This window comes from Larimichthys crocea, chromosome III (genome assembly GCF_000972845.2).
Source record: "Larimichthys crocea isolate SSNF chromosome III, L_crocea_2.0, whole genome shotgun sequence".
In the NCBI taxonomy this organism is placed as follows: Eukaryota; Metazoa; Chordata; class Actinopteri; family Sciaenidae; genus Larimichthys; species Larimichthys crocea.
The window spans coordinates 27,341,298-27,356,896 of record NC_040013.1 but is presented as its reverse complement, the minus strand read 5'-3'; the positions used below and the strand labels follow the sequence as shown (position 1 = coordinate 27,356,896).

Genomic DNA, 15,599 nt, shown 5'->3' with positions numbered 1-15,599 from the left:
CACACCTCACTTTACAATAGTTCTTAATAAACTTTCAATGGCACTTCAAGAAGTTATACAATGTCATTTTAAGACTGACAGACTTTTTCAAACTGATATTGGTTTTCTGCAAGATATGACTATTTGTGATCATTTCCCTGACCAGAACTCGAGGCAGTTGCAGCGATCAATACTGCAATTCGTCTCGGCAACTCACTGGAGACAGTAGAAGAGCTGATGAGACCTGAGGCACAACTGCCGATTGTGTACCAAACTGCAGCCAACCTCTATCAGGCCGAGCTTTTCAGCTTGCAGTTACAAGGGGGACGGGTGAGACATCATGTTTGCAATTTTGAGTCTTTGACAGGTAGACCCACATGTTGATACAAATATGCTGGTGTGTATAGGGGATTTCAGTGCTAGACTTATACTTTAGTGAACTCTCATATCATGCTTGTGATTGAGACCTTTTATGTTTTATTAGTCTGGCTTGAGCCACGAGGAGCTGAGTGTAGCGGTGGAGATGCTGTCAGCTGTAGCAGTGCTGAACGAGGTGCTGGACACCAAAGACCCTCAGGCTGTGATTGAGCAACTGACGGACTCTCCTCTGGGCTTCACCAATATGGATCAGGACAACCTCAACAGGTAAGAGAGGACAGACACGTGTGGACTGCTGACAGCGATGACGATGGCAGTGAATCAAACAAGAACATCAGTTATTAGGCTAAGTGTATACCGTTGCACAAATGCTTGGTGACGGTCAGTTTTTGTATTTGTCCTGCAAAAATGTCTTCTGCTCAGAGTATTGCTGTTACTTACAATCAACAAAGTAGTGGTTACTTAAGGACTGATCTTCAAGCAGCAAACTGATGAGTAATGAGTGATTTAATGTGAAACTTTGTTGAACTTTTCATGGTGCTGTCCCTCAGGTATGCTGACACTCTCATTAAACTGCGAGGCGAGGCTCTTGCCAAGGGCCAAGAATTTCTAACTTGGAATGACGTCCAAAAATGCATTGATACAGTCAACGTTCAGGTCCATGAGGAGCATGAACGTAAGAAAGTCTTACAAGCTTTTATTTTAGTTGTGATCCTACAATGAGAAATTTGCACATTGACTAATAAAGTATCAAATTGTTCTTAATGTCTACCTGCAGGCATCATAGCTATAGCTGAGATCAATGAAGCACTCAACTCAGGTGATCACCAGCAGACACTTGCCGCCCTGCTCCTCCCTACAGCCAAGTTAACGGGGGTGAACTCGGCCACAGCCAAACACTACCATGATGTCCTACAATATACCAAGCAGCTCCTCTGTCAGGTACTGTAACTCTAAATCAAGTTGATTTCTAAAAGATTCATCCCATATTAATCCTTTAGTTTTATTAGATTTGACATCCCTCGCTGACATTTCTCCTGCGTCATTGCAAAACATTTATGTACATATTATACATGGAGCTTGCTTGTATTTAATTTTCACTTTATTACAAGGTAGGGAGAAAAAGTTTATAGTTGTCACCGTGCTCTGATTCTGTCAGCAAGCCAACAGTGTCGTGTCACAATCTGATATTTAGCTGCATTAACATGAAAAGGCTTGTTTAGCTTTCACAGTGTAAATGTTCCTTTCCTCATCCTGCTATTCCCAGAGGTGCAGACACTGACTTCATAGATATCTTGAGGTTGTTTTGGACCTAACTCAGATTGCAGTATTGGTCTGTTATATTCACATCGTCCAGTTTTAACTTTCACATCTTTGCTTCTGAACTTGTGCTTCCCTGCTGTTTACAAACAATGGTCAAGCAAGGAGATGCTTTTTCTGTACACACACACACACACACTGTCTCACATCATAACAGCTGGCCTCTGAGGCATCCCGTGGAAGGAGATGAATTGTAGTTCTGAGGCTGCTGTTCTGGAAATGAGCATACACAGGAAGGGATCCAGACAACTGTGAAAGCAGCAGAGGCACACTGCTACTCTGTAGTATCCATACAATCTGCCGTCCTCTTTACAAAACAGGCGGATGTAGTGGGCGAAGTGCAGGATGCCGCTGGGCAAGAAACACACCACAAAGATGACAAAAACCAGAGTGCTGACTCTGATAAACGGTCTCCAGTCACAGTGAGATTGCCCAAGGTGGTATACCACTGCCACATGGGCATAGATACAAATCAGGAAAGGCACTATGAAGCCCAGGACAACCAGCATCAGTCTGTATGGCACCAGCAGGGAATGGGATGTTTCATCTAGGGGAAGCACATCATGGCAGGTTGTGATTCTCAGCTGGGTAAGGTGGTAACTCTGTTTGACCAGAAGCTCAGGCACAATAGCGGCCCCATAGAGGAACCATACAACCAAGCACGCCCACACTGCCAGCGTAGTCTTAGCCAGCCTTCTGTATAAAAACGGTTTGACCACAGCCAGATAGCGCTTAAGACTAATGCACGCTATAGTTTGAGCTGAGCAGTAAACATTGCCGTAAAACAAGGCTGTGAAAAGCCGGCAGGAGATTTCCCCAAATATCCAGTCATTTCCATTGAAGTGGTAGTGAACTCGCAGTGCCAGGGAAAGCAGGAGCAGCAGGTCGGACAAGGCCAGGTTCAGGTAAAGAACTGCTGTGGAGTAGGACTTTGCTTTGAGTCTGAGGAAGGTCAGGATGTAGCCGTTAGAGGGGATACCCACCAACATGGCCAGGATGTATGACGACGGTATGACCCAGGTACTGAGGAGCCCTGTGGTATAGGCTGTCACTTGGTCCTCTGAGGTCACGTTCAACCAAGAGTTTGTGTGATTAAGTTTGCTTGTTCTTCCCCTGAAGGTTTTGGGTATCGCAGGTGGGCCTTTGGTCTTGGTCTTGGTCCAGGTTCTATTTCCTGTAAATTGATAGAAAAACAATATTTTTGGCTTTAAAGCAACTTTAGTTTAATAATAAATCATTTCAAACTACTTTTAAAACATAAAACAAAGTGTAGTAAATCACATTGTGTTGTTTTGCAAAGGAAACAGACATTTCTATTATAACATCATGCATTATTAAATATGTTTAGTGCAACTGCAGTATAATAGTTAAACCTGTGTTTTGTAACATTGATCAGGGAAAAGAGCCATAACCAGTTATGTGTGTGTGTTTACCAAAATTACTGAATGTTTAAAAAAGAATGTATATACTAAAATAATAAACCTACCATCATGCTGAATGGTCTGCACGGCCAACAAACAAATGAGTAGTCCTGGCAGAAGGTTGGCCATATTCTGCTCCCGTCTATATCCCAGAGTTCTCCAAGGGTTCCTTGTCTCCAACCTTCTAGGTTTAGCTTCTTTTCACTATATGTTACGGAGTTCTCCACCGGTGAAATTTGCTGTTTTTCATCTCTGCAGTGCAACAGTAGAACTGATAACAGTGTATAGTCAAGCTCAGCTTCCCGCTAGTGTATCTGGGACACTTGTGTGTTTGTTCGGAGCAGTGAGCACGTTTCCTGTCCAGGCTTGAAAACTAAATTCCCTTTAGCCTGCGTCAGTAACTGCCCACTGACTCACCGGGGTGGGAGGACACTGCTCATCAGCAGCTGTAACAAGTCATTTTATAGTGGTTTAGGTTATTTTTTAATTGTATCAAGTGATTTGGCTTTTATTAATTTGAGGCTCATGGATGTATTATTGGAACTGGATCATTTCTTTGAAGATGGTGCCCTTTTATTTAAATGAATATTGATTACCGAGCATATACGAAACAAAAAAATGTATTTCTTTTTCCTGTTTTACCACCATGTCATGCACCTCACGACTCAAGTGCATGAATGTCTATCTAGTTCATATACTGCAATGGGGTCACACACAAAACAGAAGAAATGCTCTCATATAATTAACAACTGGGGATTTTTCACTGAATTACTTCTGCAACCCATGATGAGATGGCTGGGAAATAATTTGTCAGATGCGGATATAAACAAAGAAGCAGCTTTTAGTTTGCTCAGTGTGTTTTAATGTTGACTTCCTTCCTGTTGGCTCTGTGGTCGGGGATACACCCCAATCCCCACCAGAGTTCTCTAAAATTAGCCTGAGGAGAAATACTAAACCCAGGCTGAATAAACATGTTTGTGCCTGATGTGATATACAGCTGTCGGGGTCAGTTTTTTTAGTACAAAGTGGTTGATTGAACTACAAATATGTTTGTAGAGTAACTATTGTCAACAATACATGTTTTTTCCTTTTCCCTTAGATCTTACCTCTGGACACAGGGGAAATGGTACAGTCTATTATTTGCAGTTGCCTTAACGGCAACAGCCTGTGTAGTGTTGATAATCTGTTGCTATGAAGTGCTACTGCTGTCGAGCAAAATTCTGCTTGTTCCACAACCTCCACAATCCTAACTTGATGAATTTGCATAACATACTGTAACTACAAGAATTTATAACATTTGACATTTAATTAATTTATTTTTTTTTAACAAAATTGCTTCAAAAGATTTATAATTTTCAAGTACAAGTTAGTATTGTGCAGCCATGCATGAGCAATGCCTTGTGTGTGCCTGAGGCATAGTTTGGTCTCTTCCGTCTGAAAAGAAGACAAGTGACCTTGTGTTTTCTTTGTTGTTTCGTTTTATATTTGCCTATTTGCTCCCATTGAGTACTTTGGTCAACTGTGTTTTTTATGTACAACATAAATAAACGTGACCTTTTACCTGATTGCAGAGCTCTGGAGATGAGTCTGCAGTACTGTGGCTGGACCAAATCCAAGAGGCCATACACACAGCCAACCAGGATGAAGAGGAGGCTCTCACTTGTATGTACCCAGAGTTTAAATTCGCTCATCCAATTAAACAATCGTTGATTCATGTCCACTTAATTCTTCTCAGACGATGGATGGGAACATCGAGTACTAGATTCTGATTGTCCAGAGGATGTGTATTATTTTCAGATCAACACACAACTCCGTGGCCTAACGACAGCTGGCACAAGCTATCAGTATTAATTTTGTAATCAACCCTGATGTTGGAGTGATGTAACATTTGTTGCTGATAGTGTGCCAACACAAAGTTTCCCCTAATAATAATACAATACATTATATTCACTTACATGAATGTGAATATATACACTACATATTTGACTCAACAACTTCTTCTTTGGTTCATTCCTGTTCACTTTCCTAGTGGCTGGAGCAGTAGCTGATATTAACAGGATGGTGGCCGAGGGTGACTCTCAGAATACACTGCAGGCGTTGCAAGTTCCCAGTGCAGGACTGAAAGCAGTGCTCCCCGAATGTGCTGACACATATCAAGCTGAACTGGCGCAGAGACAAACAAACAGTGCTACTAAAGGTAACTTGACTTACTACACAAGTATCACAAACTGATCCATACACAGTGAAAAGTCGCCTGATTTGGTATTCAGTGACATGTGTCTTAAGGGGTACTTTCTCCCCTCCTCCAGGCAGCACTGGTGTATGGGTAAAACATTGCATCAAGGACAGTTATGACTATTACTATAACCTGGAGACTGGACAGGGCACCTGGGAGGAGCCTGAAGGATTTGAACACAATGGCGATCATCTCACTAAAGAGGAAATCCAGGTACGACCTGCTGTATCCATTATGTGGTGTTATGTTAACACAGTTGCATCCCAATGATGGGATTGATTTCATTCTCGGTCAACAATACTAAAATTGCACGATTCATTTGATCAGCTCATATTCACATTGGAGATGTTTTTCTTTCCATTTAGAGTGCTGTCAGCAGTGTGAGTGCAGAATATAACAGGGAACAGTTGTGGCTGGCCAATGAATCCTTGGTGACCCAGCTGCAGGCGAGAATCAGAGGTTACCTGGTCAGGAAGAAGCATGCCCAGAGAATGGAGTATCTACGCCAACAAGAACCACACATCGTCAAATTGCAGGTAATGTATGGCTCCATCGTAAATGATGATTTATGTTAGAAATCAGATCAACTTCAGTGATCACTGAGGGAGGCAGCTGTGGGCTTTTGGTTTACAAGCCCTATGTACTGACTGTATCATTGCACATAAAAAGCAGAGACAATACCTAGGAGGAATTTTGGGTAATCATTCTGTGGTGCAACTTGTATATTTTTAATCATATTATGTTATTTTTTTTGCAGGCTTGCTGGAAAGGTTACAAACAGAGGAAAATTTACAAAGACAGGATGAATTTGCTTCAGAAAAATGTTGCATCTGTTATCAAGGTGATACATTTAATTACATTAAAATGTCTAAAGAGAATAAAAACATTTTTATGCACCCCTTTCTTGTAAATGAAAGCTTGCAGTCTTTAAAAAATCCTTAGCCACAAACTAAAATATGAATTTGCATCCTCACAGTATCTAGCATCAATTGTACAGCTACTATATCAAAAACTTGACAAACACACTGGTGTTTTTAGATCCAGGCTGTGGTGAAAATGTGGAAAGCCAAGCGGAAATACAATCAGAGGTTGCAGTTCTTCAAAGATCATGTGGGTAACACTTTAGTCAATCAATATCAATTGAGTGCAAGACTTTGGATTTCTGGTGTGTGTTCCATGTTGTGCAAGACTCACTGTTATCTGTGCATTCAGGAAAAAGAAATTGTGAAAATCCAGGCTTTTCTAAAGGCCAACAAAGCCAGAGATGACTACAGAACCCTGAGTGAGTCAAAAGGCATTTTGCAGTCCTGCAGTTAGAGCAGAAAAATTAAATAATATGTACAACATGATGTGAGACTAGAAAATGTCTTGGATTTTGATCATGGTCACAGCATTGATTTAAATAAGTATTTCCCTGGTATCACATGTTGTGATATCCCACAAAAAATGCAGTACTTTATGCAGAAATTGTAAAATATGTAAAAATATGGAAAAACTAGCTTTTAATGATTTTCTTATGTGCCAAATTTTAGCCGGGGCCAAGGATCCTCCTCTCTCAGTGGTGCGTAAGTTTGTCCACTTGTTGGAGCAGAGTGCTCTGGACCTCCAGGAGGAGCAGGAAGTGACACGGCTTAGAGAGGAAGTGGTCACTAAGATTCGCTCCAATCAGCAGATGGAGAAAGACTTGAACCTGATGGACATAAAGATTGGACTGCTGGTGAAGAACAGGATCACTCTGCAGGTTCGCAACCATTTATGTGTCAAGAAGATAAAAGGCACACGGTTATTTCATGTTGGTTGACATTTTTGATATCTTGGTAACGGTGCTACCACTGAACTGTGTTTAAATTCCTGTCATTACATCTTGTCTTGTCCAGTTTGACTACTTAATTCACTTGGTATTTGTTTCTTTTTGAAAGGATGTAGTGTCCCATAATAAGAAAATGAAGAACAAGAAGAATAAAGCAAGTAAAGATGACTTGACTGCAGGTGACAAACTGGGTATTAAGGGCCTAAATAAAAGCAAAAGAAGAAAACTGGAGGCCTACCAACATCTCTTTTACCTGCTACAGGTGATACAAAAATGTGTTTAACTCTACTTTATCTGCTCCAACTTAAATCTTCTCACATTTAACAGTTTGTATGGATATCCAAGTGCAGCTGCAGATACACTTAATGTTACTTTACTCTTCTCTACTTTAGACTAATCCACCCTATCTGGCCAAGCTGATCTTCCAGATGCCCCAAAACAAGTCCACTAAGTTTATGGACACTGTGATCTTCACTTTGTACAACTATGCTTCTAACCAGCGGGAGGAATACCTGCTGCTCAAACTCTTCAAGACAGCTCTGGAGGAGGAAATCAAGTGAGATTTGCAGCCTTAATCAGTGCTGTACACTTATTTACACTATACTTAAGAGTCCTTACTTATTTGAAGGGTTATAATGGTTATAATGTATGAGGGTTACATCAGGTTGACTGTACTGTCTGTTTGTTTGGACAACATCAACATCAACTTTACCATCTTGTCCATGTGTGTCAGTTCTAAGGTGGACCAGATCCAGGACATAGTGACGGGGAATCCAACAGTTATCAAGATGGTGGTGAGCTTCAACAGAGGAGCACGTGGCCACAACACACTCAGGCAGCTGCTGGCTCCAGTGGTCAAAGACATTATTGAGAACAAGAATTTAGGCATCAACACCAACCCAGTAGATGTGTACAAAGCCTGGGTAAACCAGCTGGAGACGGCTACTGGAGAGGCCAGGTAAGGTTCACCTTCCTGATATTACAGATGGGATGCCTTGCACTAAATGTACTGTAGTAATAAAGCAAGCATAAGAGGATTATTTTGCAATAATTTTAACCTAATGTGGTAAAAAACGAAAATCAATGAGCCTTACACATGCAAAAACATTTGCCCACTGTTGTCCTCCTTCAGCAAGCTTCCCTATGAAGTGACTCCAGAGCAGGCCATGTCACATGAGGAAGTGCGCAGCAGGCTGGAGGCGTCCAGTCTGGCGTTACGGTCTGCTACAGATAAGGTCTTGAACTCCATTGTGTCTTCACTGGATAATATCCCGTAAGTTTTAGGATCTGCTGAGTGTCACTGTTTGTGTTCTCTGTCACAGTTCTGCTTGTCAGTGCCTGAACACATTGGTCAGCATGATTTTGTAGACTCTGCTTTTAAAAACAAACAAAAAACTGATTAGTTGTAAGAAAGAATAAATTAAGATGAAAGTGTTTTTAACAAAGTTATCCAAAACTTGACTCAAATTCACTTTCTGTTGCAGCATTGCAAGTAATACAAATACATTATTATGTTAAAGTGCATTACATTACAAGGTGATGTGAGAGGTGATTCAGCTCTCGAGGCCATAATTTGGGGTGGTTGTTGTGTTGTCCTGGACAATATTATGTTTTAAGCTGTCCCTGTTATTTTTTTCTGCCCACTGCATTCTGCATCAGTATTGTTTCAGCAGGAAATGCCTTAAGTCAAGGAAGCAAATGCTTTCAAAGTGCAATAATTTCATGTTCAATAACACCTAGAATTTAGCCTTTGCATTCAGATATTTAGATTTACTTTTTTTTTCTATTCTCAATCTTTTTTTTTTGGTTGTTTTCCCATTGTTGATTCTTTCTTCTATTTTTATATTCTTATTCAACTATCTAATAAGAGCAATGTGACTAAAATAGGGCGAGACAGGATATGATCATATGCTTTGGCATGTCATTAGCCGCTCATTCTGGTTGTTAAGCGTTCAGCTACATGCTTGGACACAGTCATTACTAGATAATCATTGCTTTGGAGCAAGCAGTCATCTGGTTAGTTGCTCAACGATAAAAACAGAACTCCACTTCTTTAGCCACACCCAAACAACTCACTTCTGTTATTTGGACATAAATAAATACTCGTCTTCTTATAACTTCTTTAATTTAGAATAATCACAAGCACAACACTGTTTTTATACATTGCTGAAGAGTGTTTATACCACTAGATGGTGCTAATTTTTATTATCCTCTCTGCAAAAAACACGACATGCATAGAGATACTGAAACCCATCAATACTTGCAATAATGAGTGCTTCAAACAAATCCTCTGTTTTCCCTGTTATGAGCTTGCTTTATCATTTGCCATATTGTACATGATTGCATGTTGTTTTGTGTTTGATGTCCCATCAATCCGTTTTGTTTTGCATGTAGTTATGGCATGAGATACATAGCAAAAGTTCTGAAGAACAGCCTCCATGAAAAGTTTCCTGATGCCTCAGAGGATGAACTGATGAAGGTAGAAGCCCTCAGATGTATGAATACATGTTCATTTACATGCTTTACTATTGTGAACATGCCGAGCTGAGCGCATTTCAATTTTACAAAAGGTTTTAATGACGCACCCTTTTTTGACAGATTGTAGGAAACCTGCTGTACTACCGCTACATGAACCCAGCCATCGTGGCCCCTGACGGCTTCGACATCATTGACATGTCAGCTGGAGGGCAGCTTCACTTAGACCAGCGTCGTAACCTGGGATCTGTGGCAAAGATGCTGCAGCATGCTGCGGCTAACAAGCTGTTCGAGGGCGAGAATGCACACATGACGCCATTGAACAACTACATATCTCAGACATATGAGAAGTTTAGGTAAGAAAGGAGAAATTAGCAGAAGAAATGATTGAAATATGTTGCAAAGCTGGTGCAAATGTTCTGAGGATTTGTCTGTTAAAAATATTTTTTTATCTCAGGGGAATACTGAGTATAGGTAAGTCTTACATGACATCATATTGGTTTGTGTTAAAAGAACACGATAAAAGGAGAACACATGTTGTAAAGCAATTCTTTAACGTGGCTGCTATGCTCTGTCTTTTGGATACTAGGAGAAGAGATGTTCTTTACAATAATAATTAAGAAAAATACCAAAAGACTAAAGTAAACCCTGTAGATAAACATGTTTCACTTGTAAGGTCAGGTTAAGCTGACATGGTGGAAGCAGAGGTAATTGTGGGAAAGGAAGAAACTGTTTCAGCAATTGAAAGATGAAACCAACTCAACTCCAAATGAACCTGTACAAACTCACTCAAATAAGAAGAGCTTGTCCGGTATGTGAGCAGTTAACTTTGCTAGAGTGACTCATCATTACTGGAAATCCACAGCAATGATAGTTCATTTTCTGGAAACGGTTTAGTGTAAGTAATTTACCCTGCAGTCGTTGAAAAAGATGGAGGCAGATTAAAGAAAATTCAGCATTTTGAATAAACCGTGTCAGCGATAATAGCTAACATTTGCAATCACAAGGAAAAAAACTGTAAATATTTAAGGCTCAAACACTGATAACCACTAACTACTGATATTCTTCCTCTTCCAGGGTATTTTTCCAGTCAGCATGTGATGTCCCAGAACCTGAGGAGAAGTTTAATATCGATGAATACTCAGACATGGTGACTCTAAGCAAGCCTATCATCTACATCTCAATAGAGGAGGTCATCAATACCCACTCGGTAAACCCAAGCACAGTGGTCATTTAAGACTTCCTTCAAATATCAGTCCATGAGAACATGCTGTGTTATAAAACGTGTACATGCATTAGCTGATGGTTGATCATCCTCAGTCAGTGACATCTTTGTAATGATACTACAGTTTTACTACAGCAGACTGTTGTGATTGTCTCTATTTTTTAGTACAGTTCTTATTCTTATACCAACACCTGTGCAAATCTAAAAAGAAAAGTTGACATACAACCAGACTAGAGATATTTTTTCAGCACTCAGTTGATATTATATATTGTCCCCTGTTATATCATCATCTCTTTCCACTTTGTGCCCATCATCGTCCTATTTCCGTTCTCTATATTTGCAGACCACTTCCTTGGAAAGGGGGTAGTGGGGAGGACATCAGTAGCTTAAAGCCATCTGTGTCCTTTTTCCAACAGTTTCACTCTACACGTATTCACACAGGAATAGAGAGAGAATAGAATAAAGATACCAGGCATTTTTTGCATTTCCAGAGAGAATTGGTATTTCCAGAGAGAAGTTTCTCTTACAAATGGAATTGTAAGAGAAACTTTAGCACCTGTTACTCATAAATCTGTCCTGGTGTTTCTCTATATGGATGGATTCAACAGGGTTCTTTCACTGTGTCACATTTTTTTCATAAACTTACACAGTAAGGATTTAAGGTTTTTGAACAAGACAAGACTAATCACATCTGCATTTGTCTAGCTGCTTTTGGAACATCTGGAGGCCATCTCTCCTGACCGCAATGACTTGCTGCATGAGCTGCTGCAGGACCTGGGAGATGTTCCTGATGTAGAGACATTGCTTGGTACCGTCGAACAAACTTTTGTTTATATTAATCTCAAATTAATCATAGGTTGGCTATAGTATATTTATCATTTCACCCACCACGCTGCTTTCTTTCAGGGGAAGGAGCAGTAGACCCAAACGACCCGAACAGAGAGAGTGCTCTGAGCCAGCTGGCAAAGACAGAGATCTCACTCACCCTAACCAGCAAGTTTGAGCTACTAGAAGGAGATGACAAAGACGTAAAGACTCTAATGACAAAGTAAGTTTATTGCTGGAGACAAACTGCTTTATCGAAAGCCTGCTGTCAAGCTTGTTGTCCAATGTTGATGTTGTTATTAGTTATCAGAGTATCAACATGTATATGCAGAATTTATGATGCAGCCATAAACCACTGAATCACACTTACTCAGAAGTCCTCAATATAGAGAGGGATTGACATGAATGCCGTGTGATGCACTGTACTTCACCCTTCTTGATACAGTGTGTGTTTCTTTGTAGCTATCACTCAGTTGCATGTCTTTTGTTGCCTTTCCTGCTCTTCTATCATTTCCTGTCCTAAAAGGAAGGGGTTTGGTGGTCAGGGTTATCTTGCCTAAAAACATGTATCCGTCTGGATCGTTTCTTACAGGAGACAGTATTGGAGCGGCAGCCTTTCCCTATGTTTTGTCATATACAATTTTTTAATGGTCACATAAATGTTAATGCAAGATTTCTTTCAGTTGATGCTGTATGTGCATGTGTCATCTAAATTTAGGTGTACTTGCATAATGTGTTCTGGCAAGACTGTACCAGCTGAAGGAATACAGTATAGAACGTACATGCTTACAATATTATGAATATTATTATTGGGTCCAAGGTATACTTCTGCTCATGGTGTAACTTCACGCTAAGTTTCATTGCAATCTGTTCAGTAGCTTTTGTGGTAAATGGATGAACAAACAAAGACAACCTTGTTGACTGACTTAAGAGAAGGTGATGTTATTATCCAACTCTGACATGAAAAATAATACTGCACTGTAGTTTGTGGTAACAGCCACTTTTTTCCAACACCTTTTCCAAAATCAACTCAGTAAAAAAGTTTTCTCTGTCATCAACAACGACTTTGTGTACTTTGTTGGTTTAGGAGATATTAGACCTGAAATAAAAGAAAGACAGAAGAACATTTCTATATTTTTCTATATGTGTGTTTTGTGTGTCAGGACAAAAAAGCTTATAGTGGATGTGATTCGGATTCAACCTGGAGAGACCCTGCCTGAAATTCTTGAGACTCCTGCTACTGCCCCGCAGGTGATACTTTCTTTCTATATGTCTCTTTTCTCTAACAAATTTCTGCACTAAAATATTTGTTTTGAAGTGTAACAGTTTTTATTTGTGGCTGAAGGAGTCGGAGCATATTAGGATTGTAGCGCGTCGGGCAGTCCAGGATGCTCAGACACCAGAAGGTCTAAAGAGCAGCCCAGCAGTACTTGAAGACAGCCAGCTGCCTCTGGAGCAGAAGAAGAGGAAGATCCTGAGGAACCTCCGTAACCTGGAGCAGGCTGGCCTTGTTGCTACTAGTAACAAATACCAGGACCTCATCAACGACATATCAAAGGTGCATAAAAAGCTCTTCCTTTCTATAAAAATATACTAAGCTAAGCTAACTTCCAAATGTTTTGTAAGGTCTATTCAGCTTCTGAATTCCTAATGTAAACTTATAATTGACAGGACATTCGCTACCAAAGACGCTACAGACAGAGAAGAAAGGCCGAGCTTGTGAAGCTCCAGCAGACACTGACGGCGCTCAACTCGAAAACAGCTTTCTTTCAGGACCAAATGAACTATTATGATACCTACATCAAGACCTGCCTGGATAACCTCAACCGGAAGTGAGTTGCTCCTTTATGTCTTTGTCTTGCGAGGATGGAGAGTTTTTCAGAAGATTTCTTCTCACTGTGTAGAAAAATAATCCTGCTTCTTATTGTTTGTGTTGTGCGGATGGTTCGATTGACGAATGGCTTTACATATGTATAACTGTGTTTTGTGTGTTCAGGAATTCACGCAGATCTATAAAACTGGACAGCAAAGGAGAAGATAAGGGCAGCAAGAAGTCGAAGCCACAGGCTTTGAAGTACACTGCAGCAAGGCTGCATGAAAAAGGAGTCATCCTGGAGATAGAAGGACTTCAGACGAACCAGTGAGTTGAGCTCTTCTCCTTTAATGTTTTTACAACCTGTCATATATTGGTTTGTATTATTAGGCTGTGACATGCAAAGAAACCTGGATTGTAGTGTAGATGATTAAATAGATCCCCCACCAAACAACACACACACCATTTCGTGATCATTTTTCCAAATTAACATTCAACATTCCATAAAACAGCTAAAACAGACTTCACAGACAGAAAAATGGAAAAATGGACAACGATTCATTTTTGAATCCATTTTAATAGGTGCATACTAGGTGCATCCAAAACCAGTTCTACAAAATAAGAGCGGAGGAGGAAAAATGTCTGTTCACAGTATTGAGACTTGTCTTAGAACTCGTTTTTGATACAGGAGTATAATAGTAGAATGATAATTGTAAGTTTTCTTTTCATGGAAAGAAAAATATCATTAGATGTATCGTTCACTGAGATGAGTTGAAACATTAAACTAAATAAATTTAAGCTGATCTGAGGCCTATCCACAGTGTAATCCGAGTACTGTGAAAATGCTGACTTATACTATCATTTATTTTTTGTATCTCTGCAATAATACGGCTAAATGTTGTAAAATTATTACCATGTTATTTTTCCCATATGCTGAGTTGTCACTTTCCTCATGTTGTTCTCTTTTATTCAGGTTCAGAAATGTCATGTTTGACATTTCACCCACTGAGGAAGTTGGGGATTTTGAGGTGAAGGCCAAGTTTATGGGAGTTGAAATGGAAAAAGTCCAACTTCATTTCCAGGTAAATTTCCCCAGTCCCCAGTGTGTCAGAATTTCACGAAATAAAAGCGGCTCACTAGTCAACATGAAACCTTGATGACAGATTGGTTAAATGTCCTTTTCCCTTCATTGGACTACTAGCTGGAGATATCATGGAAACAAAGCAAATATTGTCCAATAAACACACATTTGTCATAGTGAATTCTCTGTTGATGTATCATGCATGAATAATTATTAGATATAAATAATGTATGAATAATAATATGTGTGCAGTAATTGAATCTACTACCACATTACACACGTTTATGATTTATGTTGTATGTAAACTTTACCCAAACCTTGAAAAGTTAACATGCAGCGTTTTTTTTATTTTGTGTCCAGGACCTCCTGCAGCTGCAGTACGAAGGTGTGGCCGTGATGAAGATGTTTGACAAAGCCAAAGTCAACGTTAATTTACTCATCTTCCTCCTAAACAAAAAGTTCTATGGAAAATGAGCAAAAAAAAACAAAACAAGGTGGAGAAAGTAACCGGAGTGCAGGGGAGAAACAGACTGTGCCTTCTGACAGTACAAAATGAATCTAGTCATAAAACATGAGATGGTGTAGAGCAGTGTTTTGTTTCATCTGATTTGTAATTTGATGGATCACACCAAAATGAAATGTTGTTATAGTCCAACTAAATGTTACTTGTATTTTTCCACATGGTGATTGTAAATGTAATGTATTTTTAAGAATTAAATTGTAATGGTATTCATGTTTTGTATGTAAAAGATGCACAAGACACACTGGAAACACAGTTATTGTTAACTTGCATGTTGACACTTTGATTTAAAGTTTCAGAGGAAGCAGTGGGCCTGCTGTCGATTAGTTCAGAAATGGAGCAACTTACCAGGCGGCCTGCATGACCAGTGCCTTTTTTAATTAAAGTGTTTAAAGAAACATTTTAATTAATAAAACATTAAAACATTTTAAAAACTACACACAATGTATTTTTAATATGTATTATCAGTAAATAAATGATTTCTAATCTTTGAACAATGTGCATTAAATTACACGT

The 15,599-nt window shown here is 39.6% G+C and overlaps 2 protein-coding genes across 3 annotated transcripts in view; one reads left to right on the top strand and one right to left on the bottom strand.

Annotated features, from left to right (window-relative positions):
- Positions 1-15,577, top strand: part of iqgap2 (IQ motif containing GTPase activating protein 2) — a 31,236-nt gene extending 15,659 nt beyond the window's left edge. The window contains exons 12-39 of one of the 2 annotated variants that reach the window (XM_019266155.2): positions 146-309; positions 464-624; positions 909-1,033; positions 1,136-1,299; positions 4,198-4,224; positions 4,670-4,760; positions 5,128-5,295; positions 5,408-5,547; positions 5,700-5,870; positions 6,092-6,175; positions 6,373-6,444; positions 6,547-6,616; positions 6,867-7,075; positions 7,254-7,406; positions 7,537-7,700; positions 7,878-8,102; positions 8,277-8,417; positions 9,539-9,623; positions 9,743-9,975; positions 10,697-10,829; positions 11,550-11,652; positions 11,751-11,892; positions 12,833-12,920; positions 13,015-13,227; positions 13,341-13,501; positions 13,666-13,809; positions 14,456-14,564; positions 14,924-15,577. In XM_019266155.2, coding sequence (XP_019121700.2) covers positions 146-309; positions 464-624; positions 909-1,033; positions 1,136-1,299; positions 4,198-4,224; positions 4,670-4,760; positions 5,128-5,295; positions 5,408-5,547; positions 5,700-5,870; positions 6,092-6,175; positions 6,373-6,444; positions 6,547-6,616; positions 6,867-7,075; positions 7,254-7,406; positions 7,537-7,700; positions 7,878-8,102; positions 8,277-8,417; positions 9,539-9,623; positions 9,743-9,975; positions 10,697-10,829; positions 11,550-11,652; positions 11,751-11,892; positions 12,833-12,920; positions 13,015-13,227; positions 13,341-13,501; positions 13,666-13,809; positions 14,456-14,564; positions 14,924-15,037 — 3,854 coding nt within the window. In that variant the 3' untranslated portion in view covers positions 15,038-15,577. The remainder of the gene's footprint in view (positions 1-145; positions 310-463; positions 625-908; positions 1,034-1,135; positions 1,300-4,197; positions 4,225-4,669; positions 4,761-5,127; positions 5,296-5,407; positions 5,548-5,699; positions 5,871-6,091; positions 6,176-6,372; positions 6,445-6,546; positions 6,617-6,866; positions 7,076-7,253; positions 7,407-7,536; positions 7,701-7,877; positions 8,103-8,276; positions 8,418-9,538; positions 9,624-9,742; positions 9,976-10,696; positions 10,830-11,549; positions 11,653-11,750; positions 11,893-12,832; positions 12,921-13,014; positions 13,228-13,340; positions 13,502-13,665; positions 13,810-14,455; positions 14,565-14,923) is intronic. The other variant, XM_019266156.2, reaches the window with a different exon arrangement.
- f2rl2 (coagulation factor II (thrombin) receptor-like 2) lies at positions 1,306-4,191 on the bottom strand. The gene is made up of 2 exons (XM_019266158.2): positions 3,164-4,191; positions 1,306-2,851 (listed from the first exon to the last, which is right to left on the bottom strand). The coding sequence occupies exons 1-2, from the start codon at positions 3,225-3,227 to the stop codon at positions 1,821-1,823; spliced, it is 1,095 nt and encodes a 364-aa protein (XP_019121703.2). The 5' UTR covers positions 3,228-4,191; the 3' UTR covers positions 1,306-1,820.
- Positions 15,578-15,599: the final 22 nt, after the last annotated feature.